Source organism: Anopheles maculipalpis, chromosome 2RL (assembly GCF_943734695.1).
Source record: "Anopheles maculipalpis chromosome 2RL, idAnoMacuDA_375_x, whole genome shotgun sequence".
NCBI lineage: Eukaryota > Metazoa > Arthropoda > Insecta > Diptera > Culicidae > Anopheles > Anopheles maculipalpis.
Window position 1 is genome coordinate 76,266,398 of NC_064871.1, and position 18,776 is coordinate 76,285,173.

Genomic DNA, 18,776 nt, shown 5'->3' on the forward strand with positions numbered 1-18,776 from the left:
CGTCTTCGGCTTTTTTTTTGGGAAGGGGAAGCCATTTGAAGGGTGCAGCGGTGGATCCATCCATCCTTGGGGTGTTTTATGTGATGCGATCGCGATGATTCGCGTAGTTTGAGGTTCGTGCAGTGAGGAATAGAATGAAAGAAAAATTGCAGGCCAAAGTTTGCAGCTTCAAGAAAGGGAAGAGAGATTTCAGACAGCGTGAAGGCGGTGGTGGAATTTTGCTTAGTGTTGTCTATCATCTAACAACGGGGTGAGCTCTCGAGCTTTCGCCGATATTCTAAATTCGTTCTTGAAAATTAGTGCCACGTTAGTCAACCCAAGAAAACCATTTTCTATTACAAAACGATCTCCATTTTCTTCTAAAAAAGCTTATGCATTAAAACTGTCATTAGTGTCAAAACAGAAAATTAACAATGCTTTGATCTCTGCTCATCTACATCCAAATATTCCCCCGGCGATATGACCCATTCGTCCCAGGCACACACCTCAAACGGTAGCATCGTTCCGAGTAGTCTTGGAGCGGTTGTTTGCGATCTTTTCTCTTTCATTTCGCCTTGGAAACTACCGCGGGACCGATGCCCCTATCGGGGAGGGGAGCCCACCACGACTGTCGTATTCGAGTGCAATCAACGCTCACGGAACGAGTGTGTTTGTGAACGCGACGCGCTGCTGCAACTAGCAGCGGTTCTCTCTTTGGTTAGTATTTATGCAAATACGGGGATATCCCATTGGGTGGTTCGGACGCCTTCACCGTCCACACCGCGTCCCCTTTTTGTGAAAGATCTGGAAGCAAAGGGAACGCTAAGATACCTAAGGGCCGTACACTACCACCAACCCTTACGTACGACCCCCCGTAGCAGCAGCACTAACTGCTTGGGCTGGGAAAAGAAGGCACACACAAAATTGGAGAAGGTAACAAAAAAGGGTCACCCACTGTGTGGAGCGGCGCACGGATTTGCTGTTGCCCTTTCGCCGCCTCTCCGGCTGCTGGTCGTAATTTTTCTTTTCGTTTTTCCGGCACACGGTGCACACAACGGACCGAGCGGGCGGACTGATCGACCCTGGGGGTCGACCGCTGGACCACCGACCGCTTTCGTGTGGCGTGTTTTGCGCCGGGCACTGTGATTGCCCTTTCTGCTGCCGTTGTAGCGCGCCGGCTCCAGCCGCGATTTTAATGTCTCAATTCAATCCGCGGCAAACTGTGACCACGCTTTTTTTTTTTTAGCTCCCCTTGCCCTCCTGCTTCGGCTGCCCCCGCACGTTGGGAGCAGCGAGTTGATGAAGTTGATTTTATTTTCCGCAGCCGCACAACAGCTGCTCTTTACACGGTGGTGTGTAAAGCGCCTGGCCCGACCGGGTTGGGACGATTTTTCATCGTCGCGCCACAAGTTGTGTGTGCACGCTGTCGTTAAGAAAGTAAGCAAGAAAAACCGTGCAAGATCATTACGTTACGATCACTCCCTACCCCCTCCCCCAAACACCGGTTTGTGGGACGGTGTGGTACTATTTCTCCACCCCCATCCACTCTCTTTTTTGCTTCCTTTTCCTCTGTTTGTATTTGCTGTGTATATTCGTTTGAAGTTGGGGTTTGCTGGCTACCGTGCTTGGCGAGGGAGAGGGGTTGTGAGAGGTCGAAGAAAACCGTAGCGAGGCCTGCAAATCAAACATCTCGAGAGTTTGGACGTTGCCCACGTTTGCTGTCCAGTTGGGATGCCCGGATGCTGGCTGGCGTCAGCTGGCCCCGGGTACGGAATCCGGCACAAATCGTACGCAAGCTTCAATCAATCGACCGCGGTCAGACCTACTGGTCGACTCCGTTGCCATCTGCCTGGTTGCAAGAACACCGTGAGAGAACGGTGGCGGCGGCAGCCCGGCGACACTGTGCGGTCAGAAAGCTACAGCTCCGCGCGTCTGTCTGCTCGGTGATGGGTTTTGATTGCTTTTCTTTTGCTTTTCTTCACAATTTCCACAAATGAGGGATTCCCAGGGCGTGTGTGTGTGTGTGTGTGATCCGCTAGGTAGAGGAAAAATGGAAAATAAAATGAGTTCTTTTTTCTTATACTGTGTGGAACGTTTTTTTTTTTCGCCACTCCAATGATGTTCATCGTTTCTATCTTCTTGCCTTTTGTAAGTCAGTTCACTCGAATCGAATGCTTCATTGGCGGTTTAGATTGGATGGTGATGTTTTTTCGTCGTACGATGGAGACGAGCTCGTCACACTTGCATTGAGAATGACAGCTCAATCAGTGGCGAACAGACTCGACTCGAGGAGGTGGCTGTAATGACAGGGCGAAAGTTGTCAACAGATACACAACCGTTCATTAGGGATTGGTTGCATCTTGGAAGCGTGTTTTTCTGTACGCTGATGAGCTTTTGTGTTGGCTGTGAAAAGGTTTTGATTCGATCACATAACGCGGTGGCACGAACTGATCACAACACTTCTTGCAAAATGTCATCGTCGACGATTTATCCAATCCTCAATTTTTAAAGTTTACTTTCGGTTCGGTGAGAGGGAATGTTCACTTCCCACACACAGACACCGGGAGCTCGCATGTCGCATTCCGTCAAAAGCGCACTCATTAGCGATTCATAAATTATAAACAGTGACAGCGCGGTAGGAATTACGAAAGCCAACCACCAGGGCCTTGTGTCTTATCCCCGAAAGGGGAGGGAAGCAGGGGGGTAGGGGCGTTTGTATGTGACAGTGGGAATTGGTTCAGACATTGAATGAAAATAAAAATTGTAAACACATCCCCCGCACCCACGGAATCAATACAGCGCTTTTAAAAGAGAAGCGTGTGATGGCGCTACGCGCTTAAGATTTGCATATATTTTGCATGTAAAAATAAAACACAAATCACACACCCATGTTTCTTTCATGAAGCAGACACACAAGCACGCATCAAAGGGGGCTAGAGGGAGAGAGAAGGCAGTATTCCAACGCCGCATTTTTTATAAGTGACCATCAGCAGGGCCCATCATCAGCCTCATCTTCATCATCCGGCCGGCATTTAGCGGTCGTTTCGATCCGCTGTTGACAGACCACAATCTCGATCCGATTGACGCTTTGTTTGCGCACACTCCCGTCGTGCCATCTTCACAGTTGATGATGTACTCCACGCACTCCATCTTTGATCCGTTCCGTGGCGTGCCTGGAAGCGGTCGTTGCGCTTTTGCTCGTCCAAAACTGTCACACCGCCTGTCAGAAATGGGAACGCAAGACAACACAGCTTAGACGAGTACGCCACAAGCAACTGGTGCGCCGGGACAAAATAAACATTTTTTCTGGAGGATAAGTGCCGCTGTAAAGATTCGTCACCGACTGGTAGGCGATGTTGATGGGTTTGGTTCGTTGGATTGCACGAATTTATTGCATTATTTGCACCCGCTTGTGTGTGGCAGTCGTCTGTCTGGCGCCAAGTGGTTTTTTTTTTTAATCTTCAAGGAATAATTCAATTAGCAACAAGTTTATCTGGCAGAAAATACCTGCTGGTGTTAGAATGGGAGGGTTTCCAGGTGCGCAGTGACTACAAATCGCTTGTTAATTAAACACAAATACACAGCGAAGAACGTTTAAATAGCTTTTCGTTTAGCATTGATCCTCGGATGGTGTGACCCTGGCCACCTTCACCCGTATGAAAGGTTGGATTAATCTGCGAGTATCGCTTTTTAGCTTATAAATTATCGTGTGCTAGTTGTGGTAGAGCATACTGAGCAAATGCATCCAAATGGGCAATCAAGTTAAATATTATTCCGCCTAGCTTATCTCCATGGACATGAGCGCTTGTGTGTGGTATGGATAAGAATTCCTGAATAAAAGACCCTTTCCGGAACCAAGACGCATCGGTGGACACATCCGCGGATTGCGAAGGAGGGGGGAGGGGGGGACCAATAAATAACTACTCACTGATGGGTAAAAGATTAAATGTGTCATAATTTATGGTCCCACGGTATCTTGCGCTGCTCGGTGTGTGGCATAGAAGCGGTTAAGGCTGTAGAGCAGTGAAGAAGCGTTTCCTGGTTTTCTTCTCCAGTTTCCTTTGATGATATGGAAGGGTTTTCTGTCCGTTTGTGTGTGGTCACACACTGGAAAGACCAAATCCCCCCTTTTGCATTTGTCCACCGAAGAGTCGCGGCGAGACTGTACGGGCTGTACCGGAAATTGGAAGTGGAAAATTCTTCCTATTCTCAGCAACAAGATAATCCGCGCCCGCGTCAAAAGTGTGGGCCGAAATGGGTGAGCTTCGATGTACTTGCCCGTTGCTGACGAAACTTTATACCCACCGCGTGTTGTTGATGTCTTGTGTTCCCTTTTTGCCCCACTGCCTGCACGCCTGGTTTGCCGTTTGTCATACGATCGTGGAAGATCGATCGGGTTCATGGGTGGTGACCGTAAAGTATGGTTCTGTTGGTGTAGCTGTTTTTTTTTCCTTCTTTAATCGTGTGCCTTGTGTCCTTTCTAAGATCATAATACAATGTATCGCGTCGGTCGCAACATTTGTGACCGTGTTTCATGCTTATTCCGATTTTGGTCTGTTCGTTGTGGTTTTTTTCTTCTTCTTTTCCTTCTCCAGCAATATATATTCCGGTTCCGTGGGTTTGAAGTTTTCTGATCTAATAAAATGTATATTCCAATTTTCTAATCCCACGACCGATGGTTTGGCATGGCTTGCAGCACACACCATTCCTCCAAACGAAAATAAATTGAAGTAAGTCATCGCGCTAGACGACACCTAACCCGGGCGAGAAGAACATAGCGGATGGAGTTATTTCTTTCGGTGAGCGCCTGTGGACGATAAATCTTTCCGAAAAAAGAGAGATTGGAAACGAAAGAAAAATGATCCCGAAAAAAAAAAAACATAATCCTACCAAAACTCTGAGGTGGAGGGAGCCACACGCCGTGGAAAAGGCTTGGTAGAGCAAAAGGGAATGGAGCAGTAGTAGAGTATGCTAACATTGTCGTGTGGCGCATGTTTGGCAGCCCACACGCACGCGATCTTCCAGATATATTGGATGTATGGTTTATCCATAGGACTCGGATTTTTTCCAGAGTCTTCTGTTTGCCCGTTTGATCACTTACCTGTTTGTGCTCTTGTGCCCGGTGCTCTCGATCACTCGGTTGGGGCGACAAGCCCAAGAGCCATGTTCTAAATGCCCATTTGTGCCCTCCACAAGCAGCCTGGGCAGGACTGGTTCTATGGCAGTTTGTTGGCCGGATTCGCCAAACCCTTTTAAAACGGCTTTTTTTGTTTGTTTGTTACTGTTCACTACCACTAAAGCCGGGCTGTGAATGTTTGACTGACGGGTTCTGTTTGTTGGCCTCGAGCGACGTCGCACCGTTTTACATGGTGGAGGCTGGTTTCCGAGCTGCACGAGCAGCAGCAGCAGCATCGTGGTTCGTGCTGCACGGTCCTTCCCTGCGTGCTACTTTGTAACAAATCGCATGCTCATCTCTTAATGATGAAAAACCCGCCCAAATCGGTTGCTCATGAGAAGAAGAGTTATATTTAAAAAAAAATGAAAATATAAAAACCACGAAGCGGTTGTCTGCCTTCATCCTGATGCTGTCAGCTACAGCATAATTACAATCGAAACATTGAAAAGGAAGTATCAGCATAGACAGAGCACACTCGCACACACTGCGTGCCCGCATATGAAATCAACACTTTTTTTTGTCAGGGCTCTCCATGCACCACGTGCTTATTGTTGTGTTGCATTCTTGCCCATTAACGCACAGGAACAGGAAGAGCAATAATCACGGTTGTAAGACATATTTACAGTACGAACGTAATCGAGTGTGTTTCTTTTTTGTTCAGTATCTGCGATCGATTTCATTAATGCCACGAGAAATGTGAGATTCTTCATCCACTCTCTATGACACATTAATTCGTTTTAATGCCCCGCCCGCAATCCAACACGAATCTATTTTTACAAATAGCGGAAAAAGGAAATGATCTTGCTCGGCTTTTTTTTGGATAAAGTTGCAGACAGGAAACGCGTGTTCTTTATTGCTTCAGAAAACATATTCCGCACAGCGCGCGCGCGCGCTCGTGTTTGTGCCAATTGACGTGTTTGTATACGAGGCAGTAATTGCAGTGTTGAAAATCATTAACATGCCAGTGACGGTTGGGGATGAGGGACACCGATGGATATTTGTTTCCAAGACATCATCGTCCGGCATCATCGTGACACAGCTATTGGGGGGCTCAAAAAGTACATCCCGTGGGGGCGATGATGGTTGACAACGTTTGACAGATAACACGCATCAGAATGTCAGTTTGGGATCGTTCCCTGTGCTCTTTTTTGTTGTACATGCGTGTGTGTCAAGTATGTATAGCTTGCTGCGAAGAAGACTCCGATTTCACCGTTTGGTCCATCGTAACTTCCTCCCACTTGACACACGGTAGTTGCAGATGGCAGCAGGAAACAGGTCGATAAATTTCCTTTCTCACTCCAAGCAGCTAGTCGTCGAGAGGTGAAAAATAAGATGAATGTGTCCCGAATGTGCCATCAGTCCATCAGGCTGGTCCGAGGGAGAAAAATAAATAAACTAAGCTCCTAAGCTTCTTCTGTTGTGCACAATCGCATTAGGTTGCATTTTTTTCGGATGTGATCTTATGTGATCGTTCGAATGCGTCTTTGGATAATTAGAAAGCAAACATATTAGTTTATTTTACATTCCAACGAACGAGTACCGCAACTATCTTAAGCTCCATAGCGAGCCGCATCTTTCGTGTAGTATTTGTATTTATTTTTGTAAAAAAAAAGCAAGAGGTTGTTTAAGTTCACTAATCATAGTGTTTAAACTCCACGATCATTACCACAAAACATGTATATAATCAAGGTAATTGAAATCATTTGGAGCAACATTTAGTTCCTAGGATTGGTTGAAATGAACAATAATTCTAAATGAGCCTGCACGCCAATGCCTTTTTCCTTGCCACTTTATCCCCGGAGGGGCAAAAAAAACCCCCTAATAGAGACATTTGTTTCACGATCGCAATGCCACCGGCCAGACACGGATGTTTGCGGTTGTTCCACAAATGTTCTCCTACAAATACTACACACCGCGCCGAACTCGACGCTCCAGCAAAACCCAAATTTGAACGGGGCGCATAATTATCGTGGACCGAAAATTATGAGACGCCAGGATGAATGATGTTTGTCTGGCGAAGAGCGTGGCGATCTGCTTCTACTGCTGATTTGAGTGTATTTAGCGTGTAGTTTCCATCCTGCCAGCCGGGCAGATCGTGGCACGCACACGCAAAAACGCACCAGTCTCGGTGAAATGCCAAAGTTATGATGCGTACCTACGAGGTTTGAGTTTGAAGTTTCACCGTAAACCGTAAGCCAAAAACAAAACAAAACTAAGAGGGAAACAAAAAAAAATCCGTCCAAACACAGGACCAACCGCAAAGTTAGCCGCCCCGAACGGACAGCCATGGTAGGGAATGAGAAAATTATATTAAGAAATTATCGGAACATAATTTAAAGGCGGCCAAGGCAACCAAACCAGTAGGCCCTCCCCTGTGTCCGGGATGCGGCGACCGCAAAAGGCGCCAAAGGAAGATGATGCCGGTGAGACACACACAAAAAACATAGTATTCCTCTCGTAGCATTCACTCTCCTCTACGGGTTGTTTTGTTTCTCCCGGTCGCATTAGTTATTATGATCGGGCCCAACCTCGTTTAGACGAGAACGTGGTGTGTGTATGTGTGTGTGCATAGAATAAGGAAAGATCAGAGAAAGATCGCCCGGTACGGCGGCGGTTAAGACATCAGATCTCTGCGAGGATCTCGTCAGGAGTTTCTGCGGGGCGGTGCGACTAGCCCCGAACGATTAGGGCGTCGCCGGGGCGTATTGAGTCGCAACAGCTTCTAATGTCTATGTTGAAGTTTTATCTGGGTGGTTTCAGGATTACATCATCAACGCTCTCATCATCATCATCATTCTCATTTTGTTCATGCAATCTTATGGACGCTGGTGAATCTGAAGACATCATTGAGCAAAACGATTAATGAACGAAACCATTTGGAGTTCAGATGTTCGACCGGTTGAAGGCTTCCGATTCTGGTCGGAAACAGCTGCTCTGTATCTGAAGCTGAGAAAGATGTAGGGCAAAACTGTTCGGTCGAGCAGGATGATGTATTCCACGTCGTTTCGTTGACTAGCTTGGCGGTCTTCTTAGAAGGTTAGGACGATGCAACATGTGTGTGCGTGGTTTGAAATAAGGACGAAAATTCATGACCTGAAAGTGATGTGTTACCAAGAACAGAAAGCGTACTCAGTGTTGGAATATTGTTTGTAACTTCTTTTGGATATGCTGCTGCGACCCTGAGGTCCTTCTAGATCCCAAGAAGGACAACATTTTAGCAAACGAAGGAAGTGTTTTTCTTTTTTTTTTGTTTTCATCAGAATTTTTCGTGATGTTTCCATCCCCGGGGGAGGTCCTTTCGAGCGAGTTGTGTTGACCTTCTCAATACGGTTCGAACGTCAGGGGTCCTTTCCTTATTCTTAGAATCCGAGTTGACGGTCAATTGCATTAACTTGAAGGACTTCATCACTTGTGACGATTGCCATTGCTTTTAGTGTTCTTCTTTGCAGTGAGGATTCTTTGGGGGAGGTACGAGAGATCCTAAACTGTTGTTATTGATGAAGTTGGATTCTAGAAGAATGGTTTATGACACATGGTATAAAGCTATAACCAGCAGTATTCTCATTTGTAGGGCGTTTATTATTAAGAGAGGCCTAAAACTACGCAAAGTTGTAAAATATGATACTTCAGGAAAACTAGGCTTCGTGGCGAGCGCTTACGCTTACTGACCATATACTGTGCATGCGATAAGATCGATACGTGCCTGGCAAGGTAAAACATGTAGAGAAACCGATCTCTCGATCTCGGCGAACCCCAACGCTGGTGGGAATCTCCCTGTAAAACGTAGAACACGGGGGAGGGAAAAAAGGGTTTGTCAGGGATGGCTAATTGCTAGGTAAGAAGCATAAATTTCCTTAATTTCCTAGAATTTGACACAATTTCCAGGAACCGGGAGGCAGAGAGACAGGTTATCTCCTGCGTAGCTCGCCTTCTATGGTGCAATTGATTCCGTAAGGAATGAAAGAATGGTGGAAAAGATACAGTAAAGAAATGAACTGTAGAAAGAAAAAAAATCGAGACCACAACCCACAGCCACACGCCGGGCACGCACGTACAGAGGAAGACGAAGACCTAAAAAAGTAAAGAAAAAACATCTCAAGCCACCCATCGCTGTGCGAGAGAGCACGCCGCGTGGTATGTGGATGGCGACTCCGTCCAAAGACGAAAGACGACGACGGCACACCTGACGACGTCTTATTTACCTCTCGGATACCACCGTGCCCGGACGCTCGCGGGCACATAAAGCAGGGTATACACGGAAGATGGGAAGACGGGTAGGGCTTAACAACCGGTTCGCTATAATTTTCCCAAACCAAATCAACTTTCCTTCACACACAGTCCTCGACCGCCACCGGCGAAGATGACGGGCCTTCGAAAGGCCACCGAGATATGGCGGGCTCACAACTTGAGCGGAGCACTGGATGGTTGATGAAGTTGTCCAGACTTGTGACGCTAAGCGTGATCGTAAGGGGTACGACGGAAAGGGAAAGACACACGCACGCACGCACACATTCAAACGCATCGTACTCGTGGTTCATCTTCTCTCGGTTGTTGGACGGATTCGATGGATGTTTTTGAAGAATAAAAGGCAACACACCATTAAAACGATTGCGGGTTGATGCGTACAATCGTAGCAATCGCGGGTTGTTGTCGTGGAACGTGCGAGAGTGAAATAAATCCGTTACGCACATATGTGGTGGCACATGTGAGGAATCTGCGTAGCTCGAATTCGTGCCCGATCTAGTCGTTATCTGAGTGGAGTTGATCTAGCCTGCTCTGGGTGGCATTGGCTTCTCTCCCATTTTTTCTTCTTTGTAGACAATGGGTCCTCTTCTGGTAGAAATACTTGGAATCACCCTTCTTAATTTAGCATGAAACGAAATAGTAAGATCATTTTCGAAGATCGTTCACAAGCGTCGAAACGTTCAGGGTGAAGGTATCATCAGCATCGTATCAGATTTATTTACCCTCTCCCCTGCTCACAGCATCGAACCGGCGCGATGTGCGCGATGAAATCGAGAGCTTCAGGATCGTAAATATTAACATGCTTAATCAATTAACATAAAAATGTTTGCCCACTGCTTGCCCGGGCGATTGAAGGCAAGCATAATTTAGTATGACTTTCGCGTCGGAGAGTTTCTGAATGGATGTTTTGTAGCAGTATCCCCCGACAAACACAAGGACTTGGATTGATGAAGATCGTACTAAAAAGGGACATGGGAAGGGAAAACTCCCTGGAGTACGAGGAGGCCTTCATTAGTGCTTGAAGTCCTAAGAATGGAGCTTTAAACGGGATCGTTTTGGTGGGATTGAGCCTCATCAAGAGCGGAGTACGAATGGGATCGTTTAAATATATAGCTGGATGTTCTGAGGTATAAGAAGATCTTCTTTACAATCCAAGCTCTATTGGAACGCTTGATCGGAATGATTGGAATGCGTCGATACTATACACCCAATACACCTAGCGCGAGGAAGACTGAGAAATCCCTCGGATCGCAGACATCTGCTCCCATAATTGAGCGAATTTTCGGGGAAAAGCCACCGAATGGAAGTTAAAAATAAAATGGAAAGCCCGGAATCCTGCAACACAACACAAGAACCGCAGCCGTACCTCGTTTTCTGGGTTCCATTTCTAAAACAACCGAACGAACCATCCATGGTTCTGGTTTCTAAACTCTGCACGAAACTACCACAAGAGGAATCGTGGGTCCGCTTTTGAAAGATGCCTTTTATTATTTACCTACCGAAGCACACAATTTGCACCGCGCTTCGGAAGATTGGATTTCCTCCTGGGTTTGGGTTGCCAATAATTTTGCAATAAATCATCCAAACGGAACCCATGGGCATGGGCTCTGCTCTGCCCTCAAACACCCCCCACCCAGGTAACCCTAACCGGGGCATTTCGATTTTTTGTTTTCGCAACCGCTAGTGATACCCAAATTATAAGACCGAAAAGATGGCGGAAGAGGATGATTTGTGTGAAGCTAGCGGCCAAACAATTTGTGGCCGGTTCGATTTACCCTTGGGGGAGGGAGTTTCGTTTCATTTTTGGCTGTTCTTTCAAAAGGGAGCGGTCCGTCCTGTTACGACGATTGCATTAATTAGCAGTAAAAGTTTGGTAATATGTTTCGGAGGGCCTTGAGTGGTTGATTTTCTTGTTCGCTCCCTCTCAAACCAATACCACTGCTAGAAGGCAAAAGATGCGAGAAAAACCAAGTACGAGCAACGTTCAGTAGCCGGACCGATTGGGTTCCCCGGGCTGGCTTTAAAGCTGTGAAAACACTCTTCAGCATGTAGGTTGTAAAAATATGTTTCGTTATAATGGCAACAGCGTTGGGTACTGCCGTGTCCCTGATCCTGTTTCAAGGCTATGAGCATGTGCATAATTTTATGTCCCTGCTGGACTGCATTCCAGACGAGCATTCGATCGTGTTTCGGGACCTTTTTAGCGTGCCGGATGCGAGCTACCTCTCCAGCTACCTACCACCAAGGAACAGGACTAAAGGTATAATCGGATTTATGATGGGATTTGGTGGTACAATCCTATCTCAAGGACAGACTCCCTACAAGCGTTCGGGCACCCTTGTCACAAGCGGATCAAGCACACACCCACCTCGGTGGTTTTGTTTTCCATCCTGTCAACTTTAACAGTTTGGGTTAGAAGAAGCGTAAGTTCTGCTTTATCTTTCACGTCCAACGTTTCTCATCCATACACAATAGCTGAGCTGAGTTCTGATGGGATGGCGTGCAATTTCCGTAAGGTCACCGTAGGTTTACCGAGCGAAGAGTGCAATCAAAACAGTAACCATTTTATAAGTGGATTCCACCGGTGCGCAGATGGCGAAAGTATGTCAATAAACTGTGTGGTCCGGACAGTAAAATGGTTCCTCATGCCAATACGACCTAGCCAATCGGAGACGGCTGGAATGTGTGCTTCGATTGCTCGTATATGCAGGACACACGTGTGTCCAATGGTATTCAGGGTTTGTAAAAGACGGACAAGGGAAAGATTTACAACATCATGCAGATATATGATGGAATTCTTCCCCGTTCGATAAGTTTTGCCGACACATTCTAGCTTTCCCCTTCACTGTTGGTGGTAGTTGCGATTGCACTTTGGGCAGCGCACATTGCAACCCGTCTCTTGAGGAATGAAATGCCGACCTAACAATAAAGACAGGAACACACGAAGCCGGTGTGGTCTCCGCAGTCCCGGTGAGTGGTAGGAGAAAACGCAAGCGGACGAAACCTGGAAGACTGCAATAACCATAAAGTAATAGTGCGCTCCAACCGGGATAGTACGTTGTACAGGTAATGGACTGGGCTATCTCTAACGGGTCGGTAAACCTGGAGACATCTTCCTGGATCTAGAATCGAGATGTTTATTATTGTGGAACCCTTGTTTAAATCCAACAAACGTGCTCATTACCATCGTGGATAGACAATTATGTTCCAGTGGAGTGGACTGGACCCGGTGGGGATATCTTAAGCTCTCATCCAAGAGTTTTGGGACATATTTGGGCCCGGATATAGCTGTTCATGTTTTTTTTCGGGACTAATGGCTTTACATGCTCACGATAGGTACCCGATGGGTTTTGGACGCTTATCTCACCTGGTGGTGGGTCTCTAAGCACAGGGTGTAGTTTGGACGGCTCTGTGTGTCTTTCCACTCGACTCTGGTGGTCGCTTTGATATCCTTCACCCAACCGGTGAACATCGGTGAAGGTCGTTTCATCAATGTTGTGGAAAGAAAGAGCGAGCGAATAGAGACGCATCGATCGGAGCACCTTTCTTACCACCTTGGTCTAGTTCACTCACCCGTCCCCCGTCGTCCAGGTACCGAAATTACTGGACCTCCCGCTGACGCTCATAAAAGAGTTGTAAGCGGTTCAACTTCGATAGCTCTCCGCTTTGGTGGCCACTGCCCTGTTGGTGAGGGGAGATGGCATAGCGGTGGACATAAAAAAAAAAACATTGAAGATCAGCGAGCATTATTATAGACCTAACAAGTTTCGGCTCATCGAGCTCATCGGATGGGTTTTATGTAGCTTTATCGTTGTAGCCTCTGATAGTCAGTAAATGGTAAGAGATTGATAGAAAAAGGCCGCACTGTAGGAAGAAGGGTGAGTCGTTTCCTTGACTGGGAGAAGATTTTTAGAGGCCGCGCATAAAGATCACCACAACTAGCCAGGCCGACCGCAGATCAGATGCTAGTGAGAGAGTGCTCGGAACAAAAGCCACAAACCGTCTCATTCGGGTGGTCTGTGCTAGCTTTCGAAACCGTTCCCCAACAGGCCCATCTTTCGGTTGATCGGTTTCAATGTCTCTATTTACCTGGCTGTGGCTTGATTGGTGAGCTGGATGATGAAGATGATGATGGTGCGCCTGGCGATCGTAGCGGTTGATGGTGTGCAAACGGACATAAAGTAAAAAGAAAAAATATTGCAAAGATCATTTATTATCACAGCAGGTCGCTGCTATTCTGGCCGTGCGTTTCCTTTCCAGCGCGTTTCGCATTCAGAAGCAGCTGAGCTGAAATCGAGGAATGCTGGAATTACGAAACGAAACGATCAGCCCCGCCACATACACACACACACACAAGATCGGGACTCGAAGAAGATCGGGGTTTTGGAATTCGACAGGCTTTGAGCGGAAAATTAGAGATCCATCACATGCTGGTAGCCATAGCGACGGGAGATAATGGAAGCGGGAAAAGCGAGAGAACTGCAACCATTTAGGGATGTGGCACTGCTTCCTGGAAGGAAGGAAGTCATTAAAAGGAAACGAAGAAATAATAAAAAAAAAAAATCGTGCATGAAAAACCGTTCTCGGATTACCGCTGCGGACCGGTGTTAGCTGGGGGAGGATTAGGCTTCGAAGTCGTCCAGCAAGCCGTTGTCTGCTGACGGCATATTCTGTCCTAAAATCTACAAAGTCTCCGTCGCAAAGGCCTTCGGCCTGTGGTAGACATCAAACGAAATGTTCGCACACGGTGCGCGGTCTTAGCTTTGCTGAAAATAAATGCACAAACCATATGTGGACACATGCGGCGATGAAGGGAGAAAAAGATCGAGCAAAAGTGAGATGGAGAATGTCTAGTGCATCCCAAGAGATTCGCTTGGTGCAGTAAGCGAGGCAACGGATTAGTACCGCGGGCCCCGGGAAAAAGATGTGTGTGCCATTTTATGAACCAATGCGTCAGTGTGGTGTTTTATGTACGTCTGTGAAGTGGCCGCAATCAAAAAGGTTCACCAGAAGCGACGGTTGGATAGGGAACCGGAGAGGAACCGCGCGCATCGTCACATCCAATCATCCGGAACGTCGTTGAAAGCGTAAAACATGGTGTAACGATACCACGATTTATGATCCACAACTTCTCCCTGGGGTCGAACACACAGCGAAGTTGGAGGTGGAGTGGTCCGTCGACAGACAGACAGACAGACAGACGGATAGAAAAGCAATGCAAGTAGACAGTTTTTCATGTGGAAATGTGGAAGCGGATGTTAGTTTTACCAATTCCTTGAATGTTCACATTCAAATAACGGAGGAAAACATTAGTTGCGATGAATTCTAGGGTTCTGCTGAGCAGATGTTGCCTTGTAGGGGTGTCTTGTAACTTGTCCGTGGCCTTGCCTTTGATGACGAAAATAAAACCTAGAGGCTTAGGGAGTGGTGTATGCAAACGTCTAAAGGAAGTCAGCTCCAATGGGGCTCTCCTCACAGAGTCAAAGAGAAATTGACATTTTGTACAGATTATCGTGAAGAAATGGTTCTCATGAAGATTTCTTGAAATTGTAGACACACATACACAGCATCCTAAAGTTCATGGTTGAAGCTCCGATCCAGCAAACACAATCTGTGGACGGGGACCTCCGCCCAAGAAACGCATAAAAGACAATGTTAATGAGCCTTGAGTACATACTACATTGTTGGTAATTAATGTCCATTATTTCAATGGTTTGGGGGACCAAGTGGCAGCAGAGCAGCATCAGCTCTCCAAACTCGTCCATCCTTGTGCGTGTCCCATCGCTTTTCACTTACGACAGAGCTCCACAGCGTGGATGATTGAGGCCCGGTGGCCCGGAAAAACATCTCGGAATCAGACTTAACAGCAATTATGTGTTTGCATACACAAATAAACAGCATTTACACATCCATCACGCGGCGACGGAATGTGTTTTGTGTGTGTGTGTGTGCGATGGCCATGTTGTACGTGCTTCAAACCCCGGTTGTCACTCCGGTTTCTCTCGATCTATTCACCCCCAGCGGTGGCACTCCCCATGGGAACGGAAATGGAGAAAAAAAGCGGAACCATTCATAGTTGCGCCTTGTGGGGCGGTTAATTCGTAGCAATATACACTCGGAGGAACAACCAGTACCGTTTCGCTTTGGCTGGAACGCGCAGACGTGTAGTTTGCTGGACAAGAAATGCTAGGTTTCCTGTGGCGTGATATAGCACTGCTGCGGTAACCGGTGATAATCTTTGATTTACATCGCAACTGCTCAGCTCAAGTGCTGTGAGGCGGAAATGCGTAAACGGTGACATCCGATCATGGAAGAAAAAAGATCCAAAGTGGAGTCTACATCTTCATTCATCTCACGTTCCAAAGCACGGAGCACTCTCGAGGGATAGTTCGAACAACAGTTCCCGCGAGGGCTCTCCAGTGTTGGTGTGCGATATCGATTCCCGGAGATCTATTGTTGCATGTTGCTGCGGTGTTCCAACATGGATGTATGGAGCGTTCCATTCCTAACCATCACGACGGGGTGTGTTAGATCATCGCGCCATTCCCTTGCGCTCGTCCGCTTTCCTTTCGAGGGCTACAAACACTTCCTTTCTCACAAGCGATTTTTCTCCTGATCTGTCGCCGTCCCACCTTATCGTTTTCATTCCATTCACTTGCTTTCTCCTTGCGGCGTGGTACGTTCCCGAACGCGACATCTCCGGGTTGGTTCGATTAATCTTACCTCTTCGCCCGAGCGTCATCATCTGCGGTACCTATTCCAGCCTGGTATGCTAGCAAAAACCCTCACCGGTGGAATTTAAGGCCCTCCTTGGGTGATTCATTTCACCTTCCCAAAGCGAAACTGTTCCGTGGTGCATTTTTTTTTTCTTTTCTCTATCTCTCCCAAGGGTCAATTTTGTAGCTGTGGGGATGTTTCCTATTCAAACCAAAATGCCGGCACATTTGCGGCTTGCCAAGTCTCTTGCTTGATTGATCGTTCACCGCCCGTGATTGGGTGAATGGAAGATGTGGCGCAAGCACTACGAAAACAGAAGAAATCACATCCGCAGCACCAGAGCGACGGGCACAAGATTAAGACGTAAACATTTGTTTTAATTAAGATGTTCCCAGGTTTCGGTCTCGCGGGACTTCGGAGTCGATTGCTGTGCCCTTCTGCGCTTCTTCTTTTCTGTCCGCCTCTCGGTGGGGGAGCCAAGGGAATACTGTGGCTTTGGGAATTGTTTGTGGTAGGATTTGGATGTAAGTGGGCACGAAGCGAGATGGCGTAACCATTCTTCGGGGCTAGGTTTGATGCGAAATCACCCCATTTGGGGATGCGCTAGAATTTCCCCTAGAGTGGAGGTGCAGAAGGTCAACCGTGTGAAACTGCGCTTGGGTTAGAAAGGTATGCCCGGTATGTAGGGCAGTGCGGTGGCATTTCATATGAGAGAGAGAGGAAGTCTCGCCTTTTTTTTGTCATCATTTCTGAAATATGATCTTTGCAGAGCTGTTTGAAAAGCTCGACAAAAAGCTCTCAGCGCCCCCAATATGGTGCACGATCCGGAGAGGCGAATCCTGTCATTCCACATCGACAACCGAATTACGCGTATCAACCTGCTGCTTGCGAATCGTACAGAAGCATTTGCAAAATTACGGAAGCTGTTACGGTGCAAAAATGAAAAACGGGATTAAGGTACGAATTGATTGATCCCTCCCATCCATGACGTCGCATAAATCGAACGCTTGCCAGATGTTCCCTCGTTGCGAGTTGTTCAAACTTGAGCCGAGGTTTAACGTGTCTTTTTGGGTAAGGTTGTCACATCAGCTCACAGCCGTCGCCTGTCAAACGACGACGAAGATCGTGTGCCCTGGGTGGTCGCTAAACAAAATCCCAATCGTAATCCAATACCGATACCGCACCACAACCCTCACCTTTCCCGACCTCTACCGAAGGGTGTTTAAACTTCGAACTTCATATTCAATCTAAGGAAGATGATCCTCTTCTTTGGTGCTAATGGAAGGAAGATCTTCACCCTTAAATTCTTTCATTACTCGGGGAGCAAGAGCAGCTGGAGGAGAGCATCGCTTTGTGGGATCTACTGTAGCACTGCTGTTGGTCTGGTTTTGTGGAGGCTTTTGTTTTGCTGGGAAACTTGATACTGTAGACCCCAAGGGATAGCAGTCATCCTCTACTTGGGGTTCCTTCGGGGCAAGACGAAACAGAAGATGGATGTTCGGTGGTGGTATGATTTTCCAGTTGAGTAACCAAAATCACGGTACGGGGTTGTGCAACCTGAAACCAACTGACCACGCTGTGGACGACAAGAAAACAGGAGGGATCGTCCAGGTCTAACCTTTACCTGTGTAGAAGTGGCGTGGCATTCGCTGCTGCTACTGAAGATACGACGGTGAGGGTTCGGTAATGCTTCTGCGGTTTTACGGCTCTGTGGCATATGCTCATCACCATGTGCGGTAGTTTAGTTTTAACGCTCAATTACACTTGCCGCTTAAGTGTCTGAGAGTGTCTGAGTACGTGTGTGTGTGTATGGAGAAGTCAATTAACCTGCACGACCGAGGCGCCCTTAAATGACATCCGTCAGTCTGAATTTCCGGTGTAGTTTTTGTTGCGGTTTTATTGCTTCTGTAGGTAGAAACGAGTCATCTACTCAGTACTATCACTAAGCATTTGTTGTGAAATGTTTTACTATAAACTTTTACTAATCTCGGTTTCCTCATTTTTCTCTTTCGTTTCATTTCTCACAGGGTAAAGCACGGGGGAGAAGGTCTTCGGTGTACATGCGGTCCCTGTTCCAGCAATATCTTTACAACCTAGGCTGTTCGATACAGAAACACGCCGGCAAAGTGTTATTTGTAGCGATACTAGTACTCAGCACGTTCTGTGTCGGGTTAAAGTCGGCAACGGTACACTCGAAGGTGCACCAGCTATGGATACAGGAGGGTGGTTCGCTCGAGCACGAGCTGGCCTACACACAGAAATCGCTCGGCGAGATGGACTCATCGACGCATCAGCTACTGATACAAACACCAAAGGACATGGACGCTTCGATACTGCATCCGAACGCGCTGCTAACGCATCTGGACGTGGTGAAAAAGGCAATCTCGGTGACGGTGCACATGTACGACATATCGTGGAGTCTAAAGGATATGTGCTACTCGCCAAGCATTCCCAGCTTCGATACGCATTTTATCGAACAGATTTTCGAGAACATTATACCGTGTGCGATCATTACGCCACTCGACTGTTTCTGGGAGGGTAGCAAACTCCTCGGTCCAACGTTTCCCGTGCACATACCGTAAGTATAGACTTTTTGTTCGGAAAAGCTTCGCACGGAGAGCTCGATTTAATGTGTTCTTTTTATGATTCCCTATTTCCA

The 18,776-nt window shown here is 47.1% G+C and overlaps 1 protein-coding gene across 1 annotated transcript in view; it reads left to right on the plus strand.

The window, feature by feature from the left end:
* LOC126567789 (protein patched) overlaps window positions 1-18,776 on the plus strand; it is a 36,897-nt gene that overhangs the window by 14,510 nt on the left and 3,611 nt on the right. The window contains exon 2 of the mRNA XM_050224088.1: window positions 18,145-18,695. Coding sequence (XP_050080045.1) covers window positions 18,145-18,695 — 551 coding nt within the window. The remainder of the gene's footprint in view (window positions 1-18,144; window positions 18,696-18,776) is intronic.